Below are 24,294 nucleotides of genomic sequence, written 5' to 3' on the forward strand. Positions count from 1 at the left end.
AACAACATAACAAAATCATAAACAAAACTGAAAGATTTATGATAACACTGTTAATATAGCTAGTACATTTCTAAATTTTTTATCTATTATTTTTTTATTTATTACTTGCTGTTTTATTTATTGATTGTCATTGAATGAAGAAATCATGTCTTTACAAGTTCCTCCTATCAAAATAAATATTAACTAAATTTAGTATCATTTGCTAATTGCTATTTCTCAAGATCAACATCTGACATTAAGAAATTACCACAATGAACAACTTTGAACTCCTGAACTAATCCCTTTGGGTAGGCCATAAAAAAATCTATTTCCCCAAAATCTATAGTAGTTATCGTGACACTAATTTATACCTAATATTTAATGCCCATTAGCTACCGTTATCTTTAATCGGATTATCGATATCTAAACCCAATAACCATAATACGAATTCGCTACGAATTCCGCATCCGGCTTGCACCGACCACAGTGCTGAAGTGAAATATCCTCAGTGGTAGACGGATTATGTGTTAGAGTCCCCTTGCCATCAGGCTAGTCGTGGAAGGTTCTCGTGGTCTTCCTCTCCATGTAAAGCAAATACGGGATAGCTCCATCAAAAAGTCTTCCGCGAAAGCAAATTTCTCCCAATACTCGATCCAGGAGTTCCTCTGTCTTCTGGATTGGGTTCAAAATTACAAGGCTGCGGAGTTGAACATTAGGAGTCATAAACCCATAAATTGGGACCGCTATTCAACGACGGTTGAAAATATAAAATAAAGTAAAATTACCATAATATCAGTAGTGCCTACACAAAATTAGTTAAGCATCATTGGCTTCAATGGCGGCGATTATTTATGGCGAATGTGGCGATTATTTATGGTTTTCCTAGACGAATAAGAATCTACCTTTTCCCCATAATTTAGCTCCCCTTCAGATCTATGTCTAACTTGAGGGAGTGGACTCACAAAAATTATGATGGTATACGTCTTAGGACCATCCTCAGGGAAGTTTCCCAGACCGTCACTAGTAGCCCATTGTGCAGCTCTAGTGCGACGACCATAAGTACCTACCTATTTACCATAATTTAGCTTTTCAGAAGAAAACTTTTTTTATATCAAATTGTACCTATTACATAAATTAATTAGAAGTATTTAACAAAACTGTCATTTTGGCTAATTATCTCCCAATAGTTTTCAAAATATCAAAATGAAGTTCTTACAGCTTTTCTATTTGTCTTCTGAAAATCGAGTTCTTACTTTGGAACTTCTAACTAGGTTAAAAAGTATTATTAAGCATTGTTAATTACCCTTATTAATCACGACAGTTACAACTATAGAAATGAAACGTTTCCGGTTTTTTTATCCAACAACAAATTTATGATTCAAATTTGAGACTTCTATCTCAGTAAAAACGTTATTTAGCGTGACTGCTAAATCGGTTAATTGCTGCATGATTACCCCCCCCCCCCCTCATAAGCTCTGTTAATTACTCCCTAACTACCCGATAAACCCCGATAGTTACAATTATCAAAATAAAACTTTCTTAACTTTTCTATAAACCTCATAAAGAACACATGGTCTGAATTTGAGACTTGCATCATGGTAAAAACGTGTCATTTGGAGTTACTATCAATTTTAGGCCAATTAACGATTAATAACCTCAAAAATTACCAAAATAACAAAATAAAAATTGTTTTTTTTAACTCATAACGAACTCATGGTCCAAATTCGACGTTTCTATCTTAGTAAAAACGTTGTTTACAATTACGGCCAAATAGACTAATTACCCCTAATTTCCCGCTAAAGGCCAATAATTTCAAATTTCGAAATGAAACTTTCTTAATTTTTCTTAATGAACACATGATTTAAACTTGAGATTCCCATCTTAGTAAAAACGCTTCATTAGAATTACTGTCAATTTAAGGCTGATTACCCCCTTTGATCCATTGCAGAGGGGATGGCACCCCCGCTTCAGTAGCCAGACGACCTGCACACGAGGTCGAGCACTTTACGGTAGAGCAGTTTAACGAGGACGAATACCGCACAACCTCGGTCCCTACGCATACTGATCCAAGTGGTCACCCACCCTCACACTGACCGCAGCCAGTGATGCTTGACTTCAGTGATCTGCTGGGAACCGTGTCTTAACAATCACTCCACTGAGACGCACAGAGACATACAGAGATAGAAAATTAAATCTTAAAAAATTTTAAAATAGTAGATTTCAGTTGTGACAATTTATTTTGGTATTTTTGTGTTGGAAGATGTTGTTTATAAATTGTAGGTAGAAAGTTTATAATTGTAGGACAATCTAGATTGACGTCTCATAACGTGGCATCTTACAACAATTTAGACCTACTCAAAGCGAAATCAGATGATTCAGAATCAAATGCGAAAAACTAATAGGTGAGTCTGAAAACTTTCGGCATGAATCAAACATTTGATGAGATATATGACCAAAAATATGGCTCTGCAATTATAGCACAATGTTAAACTATAGCTCGGACGAGAACATGATGCTACTTTTTTATATTATTGAACATTTATAAAGCATACTTGCCATTGAAAAACTTCATTAGTTTAAAAAATTGAGATGAAAAAGTTGACATATTTCAAACGGTCCATTAACATAATCTACCAACATGTGGTCGTGAAATATGAAAACAAAGCAGGAAATGCAATGTTACCAACGAAGCAATTAAAAAGAATATGAAGAGGGAAAACAAAAAAAAAAGTAAAAGCCGTAATATATGAGTAGAATGATATTTAAAATAGGCAAATCAGGGCAAGATGCATTTCCAAGCAGAATGGAGGATTTAGTGATAATTAATATGATTAGCAAAATAATTGACACTCATATCAAAAAAGTAAGATTTCAGAGCATCAAGATAATCTGGAACGGAAGGAGTGAAAAGAATTTTAGCATAATCGAAGTTGAATTAATGCCTAAGGTTCAAATAATATGCGGCAATAGATGAATTATTGAAGTCTTGATGTCGGACAAATGAAATAAAAGTGATGGAAGCTCGTCAACAGGAATCCAATATATCATCTATTGCTACCTCAGTCCACCTCAATTTATTTGAATCCAATGAAATTTTTTTCCATTGATAAGTATATATTTATGCTTCAATTTCTTAGAATGATTCATTTCGTTTATGTACCATATTAACTATATAGAGGCATTTTAATATGGCAATTAAAAAAAACTTAAATGGGGATATTTGCATGAAATTTTTTTTTTATTATGAGGAACACATCAATCAAGTAGCCTGTATCAATTGAACCAATAAAATGCAATCTAGAGCTTTCTCAACAAGTTGAACTAATTACTCAGAATGCAGAATCTCATTAAGTAAGCTAAACAGTATCGTTTTTATTTTAAGATTTAACTTTCTTTTTTAATTTTTATTTCGGCCATTTAAAATAATATATTATTTTCAAGCTTCAAAAAGAGCATATTTTTTGAATGAAGCAATAATAAAAAATAAAAAACTAAATTCATACATCATTACCTTCGGTGGATAATAAAAAAACATTCCTTATCTGTTAATACGTTTGAAATCTGAGAAAAATACAATGAAGTTTTACTCATTGATGGGTATATCTTTATATTTCAGGTTCTTGGGATTATTCATTTCATTTATTAATTGTCTTATCGATTACAGGGTCCCATAAAGAAAGATTTTTGCATTAATTTTTTTTACTTTGTAGAACGCATAATTTAAAGTGTCTTTATCATTTGAAGCTATAGAACACATTTGACACTGTAGATTCAGCCTTAGGTACCTACATTAACTTTTCGCTTCTTGTTTGATCATTTTCTAAAGAGCGGATGTTTTTCGGATGTTTTCTTCAGAAAATCTTTTTCTACTTCCTAAGCTAAAGACATTTCCCTTTTATTTTTAGTAAAGAACATGATAGCTGCGTGTTTTTCTCTTATTTTAATGATATCAACAGGTAAAGAATGATTTTTTTATTAATATCCATCAAGGGCACTGATGCAAAAAAAAAAAATTGTATCATTTTTTATTGCTTATTTAATTAAAAAGCGCTTTTATGAAATTAAATAATAATAATTTATTTTAAATTACTTTGATAAAAATTTAGAAACAAACTTGAATTTTCAAAACGCTAGCTTATTAATGAGATGTCTAGCTCATTTAAAAATATTTTAAATTTGGATTACATGCTAGTTCATAAACTATTTTATACAATTGCAATATTTTCGTATACTTGCATTATCCTTCTTTATTGCATATCTTGTATCCTACATCAATTAGATCTTCCATCTGCACTATACTTTGCTTATATAGGAAGAGCAAAATCTTTCAGTTAGAAATAAAATGTTACAAAAGCGTTCTTTAATTTTGAATAAAAATTTAATAAAATTTTTATCTTTAGATATATAGTAATAATATATATATATATATATATATATATAAAATAAAAGATATATATATATATAAAATAAAAGATATATATATATATAAAATAAAAGATATATATATATATATATATATATATATATATATATATATATATATATATATATATATATATATATATATATATATATATATATATATATATATAATAAAAGATATATATATATATATATATTAAATAAAATCTAATAGTTGATATGCAATTTTTTTTTAATAAACTGTCCTAATATTGAATAGTTTATATATAAAATTGAAATTAATAAATTTTTATAAGCGTATGGTTGAATTATTCAATAAATGGTCAATAAACTGCTTTTGAAAGTTGCTTATGGGCATTAAAATTGTTACTCAATGATACCTCAGTCAGTATAATTTCTTTAGATAAACACAGGCTCCGACAGTCCCAAGATATCCTAGTGACCCTTCCCCTTTTCGTTCTTATGTTTTTTGGTGTAAGACATAGTTTCTAACATTGTTTAATTTCACTCCCAACAATGAGTGCCGTCTTAAGTATTTTTTACCTTCAACTTGGTAGATTATAATCACATCCAGCTTTTATTCCAATAAACTGCATTATTTCCCTTCAATTAAATGATTTTGCAGGGTAAAAATGATAAGATTTCATTCCTCACGGAATCTGTTTTTTATTTATGAAAAAAAAAGTTAAAAAAAAGATCAAGGATCTCAAGTTTATAAAAATTATGTACGATTGTTTAACTAATGCTCTAGAATATAAATCGAAAGTTACTTAAATTGCGACAGAAAAACCAACCTTTAATATCAAATCTATAATTTAGAGTTGCCGTATGTTCAAAATCTGACGGTTATTGTTCAGTATTGCTAAAGGCTTGGTTTCTTAGGACAGGACGCCGTCAGCTGGAAATCAGCGCTAACCTCTGATTGGTCCATTTGTGAGCTTGAAAGTATACGTCATCGAACGCTCATCTTGAACTACAATTGCCGTCCAACTGAGCTGCAGTTGGATTACAACGTGACGTTAACCACAGAAGCAATGGCGGACAACATCCAACTGCACATTGAAATCAGTCAAGATTTTGATTTTGACATTAAACATAGCTTCTTCATTAAGCATAGCACTCTTCATTTAGTTCAGCCATAATGTGTTTTTTCCTGGACAGAGTCATTATTTGTACTCTAAAACACTGGTCGACAATAACAAAATCAATACAAATTCAAAATAAATATTTGTTTACGTTATTAACGCATGCGCGATGAGAGATAATGTCTGCGTTGGACCGACTGCTCAAGCTGAGCTAACAAAAAAGTATTTTTGTGGCGTCAGCTCTACGTCAACTTTCCGCTGACGCCCAGATAAGGCGCTAGTTCTAAGAAACCAGGCCTTGAGCTAACAAACCAATATTTTGTTGGCGTCAGCGGCACGTTGACGTCCCGCTGACGCTCAGATAAGGCGCTTGTCCTAAGAAACCAGACCTTAAGATAAGATGTTTTAAGTAGAATGAAACATCTTTACGTTCGCATTTTTTTGTATAATATTTAAATCAATTTTTTCAGATTGTACAAATTAAACCAATAAAATGCCTCGAAAGCCTCGAAAAAATTTATTTCATTAAAAGCTATCATATCGTAACGTTGAAAATTATCTAACGTTTTGAGAAAGCAGTCTCCAATAAGTCATGCAATCATTTTGAGTAAACAATTCAAAAAAGTAATAATAATAATTTTCATATTATCTAAATTTTTGAACTACAGCTTTGATTGCTTTGTGAAAGAAACTTTGAGCCGGAGATTTAATTAAAAAGATAAACCAGCATTTTAAACTTGTTTATGTCTATAGGATATATAATGAAAATTTAAGGTAAGTTTTATTATTTTTAAACAGAACAGGAGATATTCATATGAAAATGTTACATTCATTTAAATACTCGCATCTGAAAATTTATATTTTCAGAGACGGCAACTTTGTCGACACTCAGAAGATTTAACTCTACAAAAGTGATTTCAAAGAGACAAGTACAAACATCATGTGATAAAGGATGGTACCCTTTTGGTAAAGATTATTGCTATTTTACCTATCTAGGTCTAGATCTTTAAGTCTAGATTTTACATTAGTGATCAGAGAAAAATGACTCCGGAATAAAAGCTTAACCAATCACGTTTCTTAATTTTTTTATGTTTTAATTATTCTACAATTGCAAATTTAAAAGCAAAATCACTGAATATTAACTCCTTTAACTACGCTCATAAATCAGTTATCTTAGAATTATAAACAGAAAAATAGTAAATTAATGTGTTTTAATGAAAGAAAGTTGTTCATTTACGTGACTATGACTCTTCAGTTACCCTATACTGGGGATACTCCATACTTTTTTTTCTTCACTTTTTTTTCCATACTTTTTTTTTCTGACTTGCATAGCATAGAAACCTTTTATGCATATAAACATAAAGTGTAACTGTAAATCTAAATTTTCAAACAAACAATAAGTCTCTAAACTAAATGCTCTCAATATGGTTGATGTATTAAATTAAAAGTGGCCTAAGCAACGCCAGTGAAAGATCGTACTTCAAAATAGCATGCTTTAGTATTCAAAGTACCTCATTTAAAAAGGATAAGAAAAACAAAAATAAAATACATCTTTCCCGAATTGGAAACCTCCAAACGATGCCACACGTGAGTGTTGAATCTGATTGGCTGCTGAATCGTGGAATTTCTTTATGACACGATTCAGCAGTCAATCAGGTTCGACACCCACGCGAGAAATCATTTTCAGATATCCGATTAAAACTGAACCGAAAATCGATTGAATATGATAATAAATCAATATAATAAACGCGACGTTGACTCTCTTCTTGTTTATATACAGCTAGCCGATATTAGTGAACTTCTTTCTTTAGAGTTGCACGTGCCCTATTGGGGAAGTTTGAAATCTCAAGAACGAATATGGTGAAAAATTAAGAAATAAATGATGTTGCGTAATGATAGCCTTTAATTTTGTATATATATATATATATATATATATATATATATATATAGCCTTGATGTACTTCGCTTTGGCTATATTAATACAATATTAGGAAGCACTATTTTTTGCGGATATAATCGTGTGAGCTGATGACGAGATTATCTTTTTCTTATTTTGTTTCCGGCTTTTTAATTTGTAATTTTTCTTATAACTTTTTTAAATTTTTCAAAAATATTTTGTTCAACTAATTTTTTTCTTCTTCTTTTTCCATGTTTTCTCTATATTTTTTAAATTTTATTCTATAAGTTCTGCGTATTTACAGCTTATGAGGAGCAAATAAAACGTATTACTATTTTTCTTAATTTTTTCGTTCATCTCTCGTTTTTTTATCCTTTTTGTCCTTATTACGATATATATATATATATATATATATATATATATATATATATATATATATATATATATATATATATATATATATATATATATATATATATATATATGCATCCATGCATGAAATTTTTGATAAAAATTTGGTTTATATTTTAAGAAAATAGGTGCTATAGGGCTGGAGGTACTAAGAAGATGAGACTAACCTGGGAAAAAGCAGCTCAACATTGCAAGAAGCTTGGTGGGAGACTAGCTTCGATACATTCACAAGAACTTTCAGGTATTGTATCGTACCTTTTTTTTCTTCATAGCTTTATTTTATAGCTTTATTTCATTATTTTATTTCACAGATTTCTAAACTTTATTTTTTAATCTGCAAAATATTTTGGAGAAGAGTTTTGCCGATTTTTTTTTACCCATTGTTTACCGATTTTTTCCGAAACCTGTTTTATTGAGAATAAGAAAGTGTTGTTTATCGTTATATTTATTTTGATGTGCTTCATCCTGTTATCTTCATTTTGTCAAATTTTGATAAAAATTGTTTTTTGTTGTCCTTGTCTAAATATTAACTTCCATTCCTTTTACGTGTGTCTCTTCATTCTTAACCACTTCATTGTGAATCTTTTTTTTTTCGGAAAATGTGTATAATGTTGGTCCATACAAATTACCAATATTGTGTATTTTTCTGTACTGATCAATGCTGTATAGTGTTAAGATCTGTGCAAATATTTACGCAAGAATTAGCAAGTTAATATAAAGAAGTGAAAGAAATATTGAACTTTGAACAATAAATATTGATGCCAATCAGTGCATGGATTGTACAATACTAATTAATATTAATAAGTATAAGAATTATAATCAAACACAATGCAATCAATATTTATTGATAGACTATAGATTATACTAATTAATAATAATAAGTAAAAAAAACACAATCAAATATCTGATCATTCGATATTGATGGTAATCAGACCAAAGGCTAGACTAAAAAAATTATAATTAAAAAGTGAAATGAATATAATTATACTAATTAGCAATAATAAGTAAAAGAAACATAATCAAATATCTGATCATTCGCTATTGATGATAATCAGACCAAAGACTAGACTAAAATAATTGTAATTAAAAAGTGAAATAAATATAATCAAACTCCGACCAATCAATATTGATGCCGATCAGAGCAATGGGAGGAACAAATTCTTCAAAACAATTTTATTTGAGGAATTGACTGGAAAGGGAAATCATTTAATAAATTGATGATCTCACTTAATGATTTGCAATAATTGAATGGCAAATCAATCTTAAACCATTCCACATATAAACTAGTTTTTGATGATCTTAACCCCGACTTTGTTCTGTTCGGCTTTGATCTTGATTAATCAGAAACTGATATTCTTTCAGTTCCCTTCTCCTTTAAATATTATTTAACCGATCCCACATTTAAATATTTTAGACACATTTCATAGCATCTAATTAGAACATTTATTGCGGTACATTTTGCATTAAGAAAGTTTATTATATTTAGGAAAGCTATGCATTTTAGTGAATAAAAATGTTAAACAGCAATTTCAAAAATCAAATCTGTTTTTTATTTATACTTTTTAGATTTTTTAACAGCTTTTATATTGCTGGACGTGCAATACACTTCATGGATTGGACTTAATGACAGAGACAGAGAATCTGAATATAAATGGGATGATGGAACAGAGGTTGATTTCACGAATTGGGAACCCAGTGAACCATCGGGACACAGTAACCCAAAGGTTTTTAATTTCCTTCTACATATTATGACAAATAAATAGGAAACTTGTGTGTTTTTAATTTAATTAGTTGAATTATTTGAAATTTAAAGAACATTACAAAATGAAAAAATTAAAATTTATCAACAATAATAAGCTGGAATTTTTTAAACAATTACTTTGTCTGAACCTTGTTAGCTTTGGTTACCAACCCCTGTGAATGATTCCCATTTATCATAGTCCCCCCCCCCTTAAAAATTTATATTTTCGACAAATAAAAATAATTTTGTTTTTGCCTAAAATATCACCTTTAATGTTAAAGTACATAATAATTGTAATTCTATGTAATAACACTCTGCTAATATCTTATTCGTAACAAAATGAATGATTACATGGATTTAAAAAAAATAATCAACTGTACTTAAAAAATTTCAATTTAAGGAATACAAATTGCGTGAGTCAACAAGAAATAAATAAGAAATAGTTTTTCCAGTTAATAAGAATTAAATAATAATAACAGTTCAAATGAACAATTTATGAATTCTTTCATTTTAGGACTAAATTATTGGTGATAAATAAATTTAATAAATAAACAAAGAAAGAAAATTTTTCAATTTTTGATCAAATTATAACATTGGTATAAATGGAAAATTGCTGGAATATTAATGCATTAATTATGAAGATTTAGCAGTCTTCATAATTATCCACGTTCGAATAAAACTACTAAAATAATTCTGTAATTAAATGGCATAAATGTATTGATATGAATTTGATTAAATTTTGTCTGAAAACTAAAATCCGGGATACGCCTTAAATCGCAATTAAATAATTATAAATAAGTGTAATAGTACAATTATTTACTTATTTATATTGTTAGGAAGACTGTGTAAATATGGTATATATTTCTGGAAGATCAGACGGAAGAACAGGAAATTGGAATGATTTGGAATGCGAACAAGAAAGAGAGCTGATTTGCCAAAGAAACAAAAGTAAGAAGACTAGGTAATTTGGTGACATTAAATTCTAATAAAACGTGCTGTTTTAAACCAGAAAAAAACTGAGGTAATGAAATTTTTTCAAAAGGAAAAAAAAAATCAGATGCCCAAAATTGATTGATTTAGATGCCATTGTTGTTTTTGTCATATTTGAAAAAGTTAGAGGGTGAAAATTTTAAGTAACATTTTAATGAAATTAAAAACATCAGCTTTATAAAATATTGAAACACTTTGACACTTATGAAAGACTCTTTCTCATTTCAACCACCTCATTAAATCATTCAATTCCATACATATAACTTACTATAGCATATTTTCGGGAGAGAGCCAAAAATTTTGCTCTTATTCAAAATGTCTTCTTTCACAAAGTTTTTCATCAATAACCTGCCAGACTCTCCTCTCTAATGATAAAGTGTACATAAACACGTCTGTTTACATGACTAAACTGTGACGCAAACAAAATTCAATAACAACGAAAACAATTTTCAAGTGTAATAATCACAACTGGTTTTAAAATTTGATGATACTTCCTACACCTAATATAAAATTTAAAAGCGGAGCTATGAATTTAAAATTTACTAATAAAATTGCATTAAAATTAGACTAAATACAAAAAACGTATATAATTGCTACCATATGTCTGCTGAAATCTGAATTTCTATTTGCTTTTAATTGATAGCAAATCAAAATGAAAAAAAATATTTTTTTTCACGCTTTCAACATAATGATATACCTGTTAGATGGCCTGTTTCTGGTTTCAGTTTTTTAAATACATGGAATGTAGAGATGGCCTGTTTCCGGCTTCAACTTTTTAAATACAGGGAATTCTTGTATTATTAGAATTCTGGTACGAAATTGTCTTTAACTATGATTTTTGGAAGCTTGGATATATTACTTTCTAACTTAAATATTAATTTGCAACCTTTAATTGGCTGAGTTTTTGTACTTAATTCGTTACAAAGATTCTTAAAATATGATCTTGATGTTAGTAGTTGCATGCAAGGCCACATATAAAATATTTAAAAAAAAAAAAGGGTGCTTGTTTCATTTGCTGTGCGTGAAGCTGTTACATGTAGAATTTTTCTTGGAATAGATCGTTATAGGCCATACGCATTGTACATCTAGTTGGTCAGAATTGTGCTATAATATGAATCATTACTGTCATTATGGAACATCCTGTTTTAGAAAATATTACAAGGATTGTGAACTTTCATTTTACATTTTTTTTTGTTTGAGAATAATGATGGTTTTTTCACAAAAAGACATTTTCAAAATAACTCACTTCAAAGACCATGATATTTATTCACATGAGATTCTGAAGAATCTATTAATCAAAATTTTACAACACTGATGTCAGTATACAGAAGATGAGAGGATTGATTTTTTTTATTTATTTAATTTTTGTTATTTAGGAAAACAAATCAGGAAACATACAGATCCCAGGTTTTGTCCTTCACGTATTGGGGGATGGAGACTGGGAATATCCTGTTATCATGTAGTTTCTGAAAAATTGAGTTGGCAGGAAGCTGAAGCATATTGTATAGATAAACATGACGGTCATTTGTTGACTATCAAGGATTTTAGAGTTAATCTGTTTATACAATATATATTGCGAAACTACACAGAAGATGTTTGGATTGGTATTAAAATCAAAGTATGTATTTCTGATCAAGTTTGAATCTCGCAATCATGTGCATATATTAGTTAATTAGTTTTTAAAAGGAAATTTTAAAGTGTTATTGATTTTTTTGATTAAGTTGATTTTAGGAATTTTTATATCTCAAATAAAAGAAGTGCTCGAAGAGTTCGTTGAAGAAATTTTTGAATCATGTAGTCTTGAAAAACTCGTCTACTATTCTAAAAGAGTGGATTTATGAAGACTAAAAATTTTTCAATATTTATTTATGAAGACTAAAGAATAAAATCATTAAGAGGCGTAATAAATTTGTAACAGAAGTAAATACTTTTTCCTCTCTTAATGTAGAATTTCTTTTGTAGCAAGAAAAAAATAAAAATAATAAAAATGATTTAAATTTTTAAATAATATTTCAAATCTTTTAACCAAAACGCTTTTAGAAAAACCTTACATAACATGTTATCAGTGAAAATTTATTTCTACATTATATTTTTTAACTAACTAAAAATTTTATTCAAAAAGTGTAACTTTAGTTTACTTGTTCTACAAAATTTTATATCAATTTATTCTGTTACAAATAAATAACTATTTGTGATAAACATATTCACAAAAATTGTAAAATTTATTTATTCATATTAAAATAATTTTTATTTTCTGTACGCTCTTGGAAAAAAATTTAAGGTCCAATTTTCACATCTTAGTTTCTATTTATTTTCAATTCATTTTTTAATCTTAGATTAGCACGGCTGCGTGAGGTATGCACTAAATATGAGTTTCGTTGTGTATTTTCATTCTTAATGGCTTTTAATGTAAAGAAACTTAATCATTGTTGTATACACCGGTTAAAAGGTAAAAAATGTTAAGCATTTGAATTTAAATTAAAATAAAAATACAAATAATCTATAAGAAAATTTGAGAAAGCAAATTATTACTAATAAATTGCTTTTAAATTATTAGAAAAATAAATTCAATGACTGCTAAGGTGTTAATTCTCAAATTTGAAATTTTCAAAGTCACTTTGCTTCAGAGAATAAAACTAATTTATTATTATTATTTTTTTCTTCCATTTTTTATATTTCTAAAGTTTTTTTTACTCAACTTTTAGGATGAACTTCAACAACAGTGGTCCTCAGGGTGGTACGTTTCTTTCAACGACTGGATGGAAGAACCAGGAAATTTTTCAGAAGGAGCTTGTGCTATTCGAACAGTAAACAAGTGGACAACAATACCTTGCAGAGAACGCATGTCATTTATCTGTGAAATTTCAACTGGTAATGTTTTTGCAAAAGCAACGTTCAAAAATAAATAATAATATATAGTAATTCTATAAAGTGAGCTTTTTCCATATCAAATATAAAATCAAATATAGAAAATCTATTAGCGAAACTTTTCTTCTTAACGAATTTAAAATTAATTGCAATAATTATATTAAATAAATGTTACTTTTAAATTAATTTATAAGAATTATACTTTTAAATTATACTTTTAAATTATACTTTTAAATTAAATTATACTTTTAAATTAATTTATACTTTTAAATTAATTTATAAGAATTATACTTTTAAATTATACTTTTAAATTATACTTTTAAATTAATTTATACTTTTAAATTAATTTATACTTTTAAATTAATTTATACTTTTAAATTAATTTATACTTTTAAATTAATTTATAAATACAGTAATTATATAAGATAAACGTTTTTACCTTAGCAAACTAAAAATCAAATATAGTAATATTCTATTACAAAAAACTTTTTACCTTAACAAATAGAACTAGATCTAAACAACTTAAAATCAACAACTTTTGCTCCATACATATATATATGGAGCAAAATACTTTTTTTCCCTAGTATAGCGTTAAGTCGTTTCGCATTTTCCTTCATATGGTAATTTATCATGTATAACTCATAATAAGAAAATTTACAGCACACAATTCATTACGGGCACATTTTTCCCCCTTGCAATAAAAGTTTTAGGTTCGAATTTATTTTAAAATAACAAAAGATGACGTGATATCACTCAATAAGTAATTTTCTTTCGTAATATTAGTTAATAATTCAGGTATTTTTTCCCAAAGCATTGTCTTCCTTGTTATTAATCCAGGAGTTTTTATTCATTTTTTATAACTAGTGTTGAACATCCAACCTAATTCTAAGTTAACGACTATCACTGTTCAACTCCGAAGACTTGCATTTTTTAAACCTAAAAGCCAAGGTGTTTCCTAGATCAAGTACTGGGACAAACTAGTCTTCACGGGGGACTTTTTGATGAAACTAACCCTCCTAACCCCTAAAAACCTGGAAAAACTCCCATGGTTAGCCAGAAAACAAGGGGATATTAAATTGCCATCCATTTACCACTGAGGATATCTTACGTCATCACTGTGGTCGATGTGAACCGGGAGCAGAATTCGTCTTAACTAGCCAAAGCTGGGTTTTCAATTTGGTTTACCTCATTCAGAGGCAAACGCTTTATTTTCTGAACCATCGCGGCTCTAAACCCAAGAGTTTTATTTTATATTTTAGGCCGGCTTTGAACAGTCAACTCAATTATGAGTTTACAACTATCAATTTTCAATTCCATTTCCTTGTAATTTTGAACCCAATCCAGAAGGCAAAGGAACGCTTGGATCACACGCATTGGGAGAAACTAGTCTTCGTGGAAGACTTTTTTGATCTTCCCAACCCGCATTTGCCCTACATGGAGAAGAAGACCATAAAAACTTCCTATGGTTAGCCCGACAGAAAGGAGAATTTTGACCCATGATCGGTCTACCAGAGGGGATATTTCACGTTAGCACTACTGTCACTGCAAACCAGGTGCAGAATTCATATCACCACCATTCGCTGAAATTCTAACCCAGGCCACTTCATTAGAAGTGAGCGCTCTATTTCCTGATCCACCACAACTCTAATTCAAGAGCTTGTAAGTGAAAGCCAATCATTAAAAGTAATGCTGCTGGAAATAGCAGCGTCAAGTCAGAATGAGGAAGCTGTTAATGAACTAGCTGGTCGGTTGAGGCGGCTTGGTATAAAATATAACAATCTTCCTATTTTTTTTCTTCCATTAGTTTATTTCGTATAAGATTTTTCGGAAGGGGCATTTAATAAACTCATATGCCATGCATTATTTCCTAACATGATCAATGTTTTAGTTTCAGAGACTGTACCATCTTTGGCATCATATGACGAGCTAATTTGTCCCAATGAACCCGTCGGTTGGAGAGATTTTGGAGGTGAATTTTGTTACTATATTGATACCAACCATGTCACATGGTATGAAGCTAATTTTAGATGCATGAGGCGAGGTAAGAAGTAACACCTAATTTTAATAGCCAAAAATAAATGGCATGAAAATGTTTGTATTAAGTTGCGATTTTTTTGCTACAAGCATATTCTTTTGTAATTTTATTGTATATAATTTGAGCAACAAAGAAAATGTATATTTCAATACCAATTTGTATCAACATATGGGTTGCGGTTGAAAAATAATTCGTTAAAATGAATATGAACTCAGATGCTTGAATTGCCATTAAAAATACTTGTATCCGCTTAAACATGACAAAGTTGCAACCTTTGCACTCAAAATAGATCGACACGATTTAAAAAATGGCATTAAAAGAAAAACAGAAACATATTAGATCGTAATATTTGTTTTACTTCGAAAACTAATTATTTATTTTGCATCAATTTGTAAAGTCAACAAATGACTCCGCAAACTGAATAAAACTATGAAACAATGATAAAAACAAGTGTGAAAATATCAAGTGCAACAATAGCGTATAACTAAGGGAAGATATCCTTGCAAATACTTCAGCCGATATGATCTACAATGCTGCAATATAGTTCTTAAAAACAGTAACTCCATTTGTAGACAAACTTAGTGATTATATTTCAAAACTTGCTGCGAAGCAATTTCCTTTTCTGAACAGACCGCAATGAATCGTACATTTCCATATTCTGCTATATTTCTTTACTTGATTTTCAGGATACCCTGTACTGTAGGTGTGACATTTTGCCACTACATATTTCACTTATCTATTATTTTAAATTACGGCTTTACCATTTCTTGCAATTATTTCTAAAAAGGATATTAGAATAAGATTATGCGATGTTTAAGGCATGAAATAAGTAGAAAACAACAATTTTTGTTAAATGATCTAAAGTTTAAATCTAAATTTATTTAGAACCACAGAAAAAAAACAGCTTTATATATAAAAAGGAAAAATAATATATTCATAAAAAGGAAAAGAAACTGGCCTAAGAATAGCGTTCTTTCATTTTCCTCGAATTTTAAAGCGAAGCTAAATTTTGAAAAATATTTTTAAACACATAGTATATGGATGTTAAGGTCCTTGCTGGCACGCACGGTTTATTGACTTAAAGGGGCTAAAACTGTTTAAGGATCAGGTTAAAGTCAAGTTTTTTTTCAAGATAAAGTCGAAGATACCAAATATTTTTGTGGATTATAATCATAGATCTCAATAATAAGGTAAATGTATGTACATATATGGTAAAAGACCTTATGTAGGGTAAAAATTTTACCACTTCCATGGCCCCTGGAGTAGAATACGAACATTTAAAGCATTGGTTCATACTAAATTATTATACTAGTTATCAAACTTATTATAACAGAAATTTAGAAGCATAAATGAAATGTCTCTGCTGAGATTTTAATCCCCGATCTCTAAATTAGAAGGCGAATAGTTTGACAGTTGCACCGCAAATTCATGGGAGCCAAAAAGTTTTATTATTTTATAAGTAAAGAAACTAAAACTTTTAAAGGGCATATTTACCCCAGGGACAACAGTAGCGATAAATTTTCTCCCTATCCAAGATTTTCAACTATGCTCTTTAGTTTAAACTTAATTTCATATTAATACAGTTTTTAGAGATAAGCAGTGCTCAAAAGAAAAACAAACGAAGCATCCTTCGAATGAAAAAAATTTAAATTTTAAAAGAAATCGATCTAATTGTTCCCGAGCCATAAAATTAATAAAACTTTATGTTTTATAAGTTTTATTCCTGGAGAACTATCGAATTCATTCTGTTCAAATGTTACTTAGAATTCAAAAATTAAATACTTTAAAATCAAGTAAAAGTATGCATATATAGAATTTGTTTTCCTTTCCAAGTAAAATATACTTAAACTACGTTTTGGCTAATATTTTAATTTTTATTTCACTAAATAGGTGGTACACTGGCCAGTTTTCATTCTCAAACTGTACTGGATATTTTGCATCCGTTCTTGATGATTCATTTCACTAAAGCACGATTCAATTCATGGATAGGACTTTATCGACACATGCAATACGGTAAATATACTTCACTGTTAGAATTTTCCTTCTAAAGTTCGGTAAAATACCGACAACAGTCTGTCCATCAAATTAACCGTTAAGTTTACGGCAAAGAACAATCTTTTACCTTTACGGTTTGGAAACTGTTTACTTTTAGTATGGTTAAAAAATCATGAATAAAAAAACTATTTTTTTTAACCATTTACGACCATTACGATAGTATAGTTTCAAAATCGGAAAAAAGAAAATTAGCAGAATATTGGAACTAGGCTTTTGGTTAGATAACGGGTATTGGAGCTATTTTGTGGTTGAGTATTGTTTTGTCAAGTGAACTGTGAAATATGACTTAATTAGTTTGTCTAACGGGGCCATCTATTGTTGGAGATGAAAAATACTGAGCTTATGTGTTAATCAGCTCTATGTTGCTGCCATCAATGCGCGGATGATATTTTCGCATTTCAATAAGCCAGGGTCGCCAATTAAAGAATGCAAGACACTGGAAACTCTCCTTGCTTTGAATGAAAAGAGGAAATATTGTGGCGTCAATGTTTAGACTCGAACCTCGATTTTGTAAGTCATGAGAATCGCAGCTTAGCCCTGCCCAGCTGCAAGAAACTAAGTCGGCTCATTAAATGAGCCTAGTTGGTGCGTGCAGTTAATAAACTGTGAAAATATAGGTGAAAACAATTAATAAACGGTTTTTCTCACAGTTAACAGTTTGAATACCATCATATTAATGGTTATTTGACTGTTTTATTTGAATATGGCAAAATATTTATTAAATAAACTGTTATTTAAACACTTCTTCCGAGAAATTTCTAATTTTCTTAATTTTTTTAATTTTTAAAAATGTTTTTTTCAACAAGTTCTTTTTTAATATTGTATTTTTCAATATTTTAATAAATCAAGTTTGATTTCCTTACAACGAAATAATTTAATACCATGCAAACGTGCTATGATATAAACTATTAACCATAACAAAACAATAAAATGATTAGTCGAGAGTTTTTAATGCGCTTGTAACAAGATGATCATATCGTTAAACTAGCCCCTAAAACAACGAAAAGATAGACAAATATTTTACTTAAATGAATTATGAATTAATGTTTGGCAATCATAAGATGAGCCTTCGATTTATTTGCTAACAACTTATCAGAGAGATCATCTCGTGCTTGCCAGACTTTAAACTTAATCCTTACCATCTCCTCCGACTCCGGACATGTAACAAGTGTTAAAAAACTTTTTTTTAAAAGTCGTTATCGGTAATAAAATGTGAGCTATTTGAAATACACGGTGATACATCCAATGCTAACTCAATATAGGGATATGTATTCCAAACACAACTGTCTCAGAATTTTGAAAACTGTCTCAGAATAATTAGTCAGCAAATTAAAAACGGATTTAATTTGCTAACTAATTATCCAGCTTACCTTTTTCGGATAGACATGAGTTGTATGAGTCCAAGAATGCTATATTTCATTTTTATTTGTGATTGCGTTAAAGGTACTTTAAAGTACCTTTAACGTGACAATAAAGCACCGTTATTGTTTCATTAATAATTAACGTAACTTAAAACTAAAACTTTCCAATTATTTATTTTAAAAAAATAATGCATGTTAAGAAACTGAATTTTTGATTCAATTTGTAAGAGATGCTAATTTCTTCAACTTATTGCCGTTTAAAAGCACGAGCTCGCGAATATAAATGCGATTTAAAGTTTGTGAACTGAATACCGTCAACTTACGTTACGTGAGTACTGTGAAATTCATAGTATCAACTTAATATGGTAAAAAAAACTTGAGCTCGTAAATGTAAATGCGATTTAAAGTTTATGAATACTTTCTCATTTCTATGTAGAATCAAATTACATTCAGAATACAGTTTTTAAAAAATGTTTTTTTACGCCTTCACCCTTAAATCCGCCCATTGCTCAATATAAGATATTTGCTACTTTGTGTTACATTTTTCAGAGGAAGAATTTGTATGGGCAGATGGATCACCATTGAATTTCACAGCATGGGCTTTTGGTGAGCCAAGTTTTGAGAATGAACAATGTGGTGAAGTAAATCCTCAAACCATGGAGTGGTACAACTATTTTTGCAATCATCATAGACCTTTCATATGTTCTGTTCGGAAAAGTAAGTGTATACATAAATCAAACGCAAGATTAAAATAAACTTTTCAATATTTTTAATATTTACCAAATGCATATAGGGGTTTTACTATGTTAAATTAAAATAATAAGATTAGTAAAAATGTATTTAATTCATCAATCAAATTAATTAACTAAGACAAATCCTTAGGAAATAATAATAAAATGAAACTAATATACTAAATCCAATACTTAATAAATAAAGTTACGGGTTTTTTAAAGTTACTTTAAACAAGATGAAAAAAACTTAGACGAATCGGAAATAGACTCAATCGCTTGGAATTTGTTTTAAAAAGAGTTATGAAAAGTTTAAAAAGTCATTCAAAAAATAATGTCTTTCATGCTTTTTCATAAGAGTCTTAGATAATAACAGGCGTGACGTGATTAAAATCGGGTAATTTACATAGTCCATATTTCCTAGCCTTTTTTCTTAAAAAAAGGTAAACATATGGTTTGGACTAAAGCTCCTAGCCCTTTCTTCTTTAAAACAAATGTGAACATATGTGCTGGACTAAAAAGCTCCTAGCCACTGGCTCCCTATGCTTTTTTTTTCCTTTAAAAAAAAGGCTCCGCGGTGGACTGATCATAAGGATACGGTTCCCAGTAAAACACCGAAGTCAAGCATCAATGGCTGCTGTCAGTAAGCGGGTGGGTGACCACTTCGATCAGCCTGAGTAGGGACCGAGGGTGCACGGTATCGATCCTTTTTAAACTGTTCTACAGTAAAGTGCTCGACTTCTCGTGTATGTCGTGTAGCTTCCAAAGCAAGGGAGCCATCCCCTCTGCAGTGAATCGAAATTGCGATAGCACGCCTTCGGATAACTCTCAGAGGATTTTTCCCAGACCGTCGCCAATAGTCCATTGTGCTGCTCTAGTGTGACGTAAATAAAGTACCTGCCTACCTTTAAAAAATGTGAACATATGGGTTGGACCACAGCTCCTAACCACAGGTTTCTTAGTCCTCTTTTCTTTAAAAAAATGCGAACGCAAAAATTTGTTAATTTGTTTTATAAGGAAATGGCAAATCATATGATCTAATCTATATATTTATTTATTTAGCATTTTACCAGCTTACAGTTACTGTGTTATGATACAAGTGAAAGTGATAACACAAGAAAAATTAAAACGTCATGTTCTTATTTATAAATTAATGCGTTTTTTATAAAAAAAATTTAAACTCCTTTATTTATCCTTTGTAAAATTAAAATAAATGTTCTTATGAGGAAAAATTTAAAACTAAAAAGCTTAGAACAATAGATATGGTTTAATTATTATTCAATACTTTTATTTTGTAGTCTCCTCAAATAGGACGGCAAACAGTGAAGTTCGAGTTCCTTTATGTATTTGTAAGTACGCTACTCTACAAGATTCTTTGCTCTATTATCTATTGAAAACTTTGTTTTTAATTTATATTAATTAAATCTATTTATCCACTTCTTTCGGTTAATTTTATTAAAAAAATTTGCCCAAATAATAGTGTTGAAATTATTTACATTATTTATTAATATATTAATACTTTCGAAACAAGATAAAAATTTTAAATGTAAGTTTGCTAGTTTCAGTGAGTTTTTTTTTAAATTATGCTTTTTTTTTTAATCATATCTAAGTGACTTCGTCTCCTGAATTCTTCAAGACTTGAGTAAGAGGTACCTATATGAAAAAAAGTATCGAAACTGCTGACTGACTGTTTGGAGTAATATTGAGTAGATTTTAAACAGGGTGATTCATTAGTTATGATTTATTTTTTTTAAAAAGAATAATAAAATCATAATCACAATCTCATCCTCAAAAGTTATTTCAGTGTAGTCGGGCTCATAGGTGAAAGTGTTAAAGGTTTTTGCTCACAATATCACGTATCTATTGGTTTGTCTTCCAATCAGTATTTACTTGACAGCAGTACGTATGTTTTAAAAGTGTTTTTATTTCGCGGAGAATTTTAATCGAAGCGTATTTGTCTCATGATTTGACTCAAATGCTCTAGCATCCTAAATTGTGTTAAAAATTGATGAATAAAATGTTTAGTATTCCACATATTCTTCCTTTTCGTACCGTCACTGACTAAAAAGCTCTTGCTTCCTGAATTGTGCTTCAAATTATGAGCAAGATGCTTAGTATTCCACGTATTTTACCTTTTCTTACCATTACTGACTAAAAACTTTATAAGAAACAATCATTTTTAAGTTAAGAATTTTTCTTTATTATTAGTCAACAAAAGTAACGAAGTGTGCTCATTACTAAGTCTTAATAATTTTTATAAATTTTATTGAAATAAATGTCTTATTTCTTGAAAAGAGCAAACAAAAGCTAAGCCCAGTTTTTTAAATTTTTGTTACAATGGTATTTTTATTATTTCGACGAATGCATTGAATTAACACATTTTTCTTCCGTATTTCCAGTAGGTAGATACACAACAGAAGATTTATTTGGTGTTATACTCTGTGTTCTGATTATTGGTATTCTTCTGGGAGTTGTTATTTACTATTTCTGTCGCCATTACCAAAATGAGCAGCGAGCAAGGAAGGCATCTAGAGTTCCTTTACAACCTTCGTTGCGAGATCAAATGCCCAAATACAGATCAGCTAATGAGATAGTGATTGCCAATGACGTTTAAGAAAATGTGAATTAAATCCAACAATATATTATGGAAATGCTTTACAAGATTTATTCCTTCATGTGCCCAGCAGAAAAAAGAAACCAACTAAGAACTACAGCATTTAATGTATACTTATACTTAACCTTACGAAAAATAAGGTGTTTTCGAGGTTGTTTTGTCGATGTGAAAAATATGTACAAATGTAAAAAATATGCCTAAGGTAAAAAATGAAGTTATGTTTTGTTCCACAAGTAACCTCAACAAAGAACCTCTATTTCAAATTCATTTACACCTCATAAAATCTACTTCGTATATTGAACAAAGATTTTAGTTGAAATTGGGTGAAATTATTCACACCTCAAATATACTTATTTGTTTGAAGTGTAGAAGATATAACATGTACACCTCAAAAATGACCTCTCTAAGCTGGTTGCTCTGAGGTAGATTTCTATCAACCTCAAAACAACCTCAAGTGTGAATAAAACAACTACATACACCATATTTATTAAGAACCTTTTGAGGTTTACTTTTTAAAATTTTTTTCAAGTCAACTTCAAATAAACCTCAAATCAACTTTATGACCTCAAATAAACCTCATATCAACCTTAGCACTTCAAATAAACCTCAAAAGCACCTTACATTTTTGAAAGAATAATAAATAAAACGAAATGGAACTGCAGAAAACTTGTGTGACCATGAGAACGGGGGTCCATGACAGTTGAACTTGCATTACAAATATCAATTGATGAACTTGCATTATAATGTGTTTTGAAAGAATTAAATCAAAATCAATTAAGTGAAACTTAATAAATTTTATTGCAACTGCACCTAAAGTTGAACCCTTGGTGGGAATCCAATTAAAGAGAATGGATTAAAAGTTTGCACATGCACTAAAGAATAGAGTTTATTCATTAAATAGTTAAGATAATACTACGGTTATAATACTATAATAATAATACTATATTAATATAATTATAGAAATAATTATCCATTCTTTGCGTTGACGGTTATGGTCACAAAATTTCTAAATTTTTAAGTGGTGGAACCAATTATTTTCATAAAAACGTTATCGTCACAACAAAAAAAAATCATTGAAAAAAAAAGTTTAAATTGAGTTGGAGTGATACTTTTAGCAAGCGGGTTTTAGCTACGTTAGGCAGATATGAAAAAAATGAGTATATTATAATATTTCGTCTTGTCAGTAATTCAACTATACTGAATGCGTTCCTGACGACAACAATAGCGGAGAGTCGCGGTGTTTCAGGAAATAGAGGACTCTCCTAACAATGAGATGACCCAGGTTTGCTGGTTGATGCGAACTCTGCTCTCAGCTCTGATTGGCTCTCTCCTTATACAGCTCTGAATTATCTTCAGTAGTATAAGGATCGTGTGTTAAAGTCCACATACAGTCAGGCTAACCGTGGGAAGTTCTGTTTTCCTTTCCAAGTAAAACAAATATGGGGATTAGTTTCCTCAAAAGGTCCACCACGAAAGCAAGTTTGTCCCAATGCTTGAACCAGGTGTTCTTTTTTCTTCTGGTTTGGGTTCAAAATTACAAGTCTTCGTTCTGGACATTGATAGTCCTAAGCCCAAAAATGCATCAGCTGTTCAACGCCAGTCTTAAAATGAAATAAAACAGGAAGAAAGGATAAAATACAGTAATTTGTATGTTTCATCTTTCCCTCTTCGTCCTTTGTCTAACACCGCCACTATTTATGCTAAAAATATTGCTCACACTTCGTTTTGAAATTTGTATAAAGAAGATCGCAAAGTGAAAAAAACATGTACCTGTTGCCATTTGAAATGAAAGTACACGTTGCCATTTTTAAAAATATGCGTTGCCATTTGAAAATCCTATTACCATTTCTCCAAATAAGTTGTTTTTGACCCAACTTTTGAGGCGCATAGTTGAGCGCTTTGTACAAATTTCCGTTCTTTCGAACCTCATGCAGAAAAGTCATGTAGTTATTTCATATTGATATTGTACTTACTTTTCATTTTCATTCGTAAACATTACTTTTATAATGTTAAAATATTGTAAGACAAAAATAAACTTGTTTTGGTTCCTCCATTGTTTTTATTTCAAATATCTTTCTACAGAACGGATATTGCTTGCGTTAATCTTA

The 24,294-nt window shown here is 29.7% G+C and overlaps 1 protein-coding gene across 1 annotated transcript; it reads left to right on the top strand.

Moving 5' to 3' along the window:
- Positions 1-3,512: 3,512 nt before the first annotated feature.
- Positions 3,513-24,248, top strand: LOC107448550 (macrophage mannose receptor 1). Its single transcript, XM_087168052.1, has 12 exons — positions 3,513-3,935; positions 6,354-6,452; positions 7,916-8,035; positions 9,361-9,518; positions 10,372-10,483; positions 11,902-12,143; positions 13,231-13,396; positions 15,282-15,434; positions 17,319-17,441; positions 19,394-19,561; positions 20,871-20,921; positions 21,972-24,248. The coding sequence occupies exons 1-12, from the start codon at positions 3,893-3,895 to the stop codon at positions 22,184-22,186; spliced, it is 1,650 nt and encodes a 549-aa protein (XP_087024178.1). The 5' UTR covers positions 3,513-3,892; the 3' UTR covers positions 22,187-24,248.
- Positions 24,249-24,294: the final 46 nt, after the last annotated feature.

This window comes from Parasteatoda tepidariorum, chromosome 7 (assembly GCF_982258835.1).
Source record: "Parasteatoda tepidariorum strain Cologne lab strain chromosome 7, Ptep-v5.0, whole genome shotgun sequence".
In the NCBI taxonomy this organism is placed as follows: Eukaryota; Metazoa; Arthropoda; class Arachnida; order Araneae; family Theridiidae; genus Parasteatoda; species Parasteatoda tepidariorum.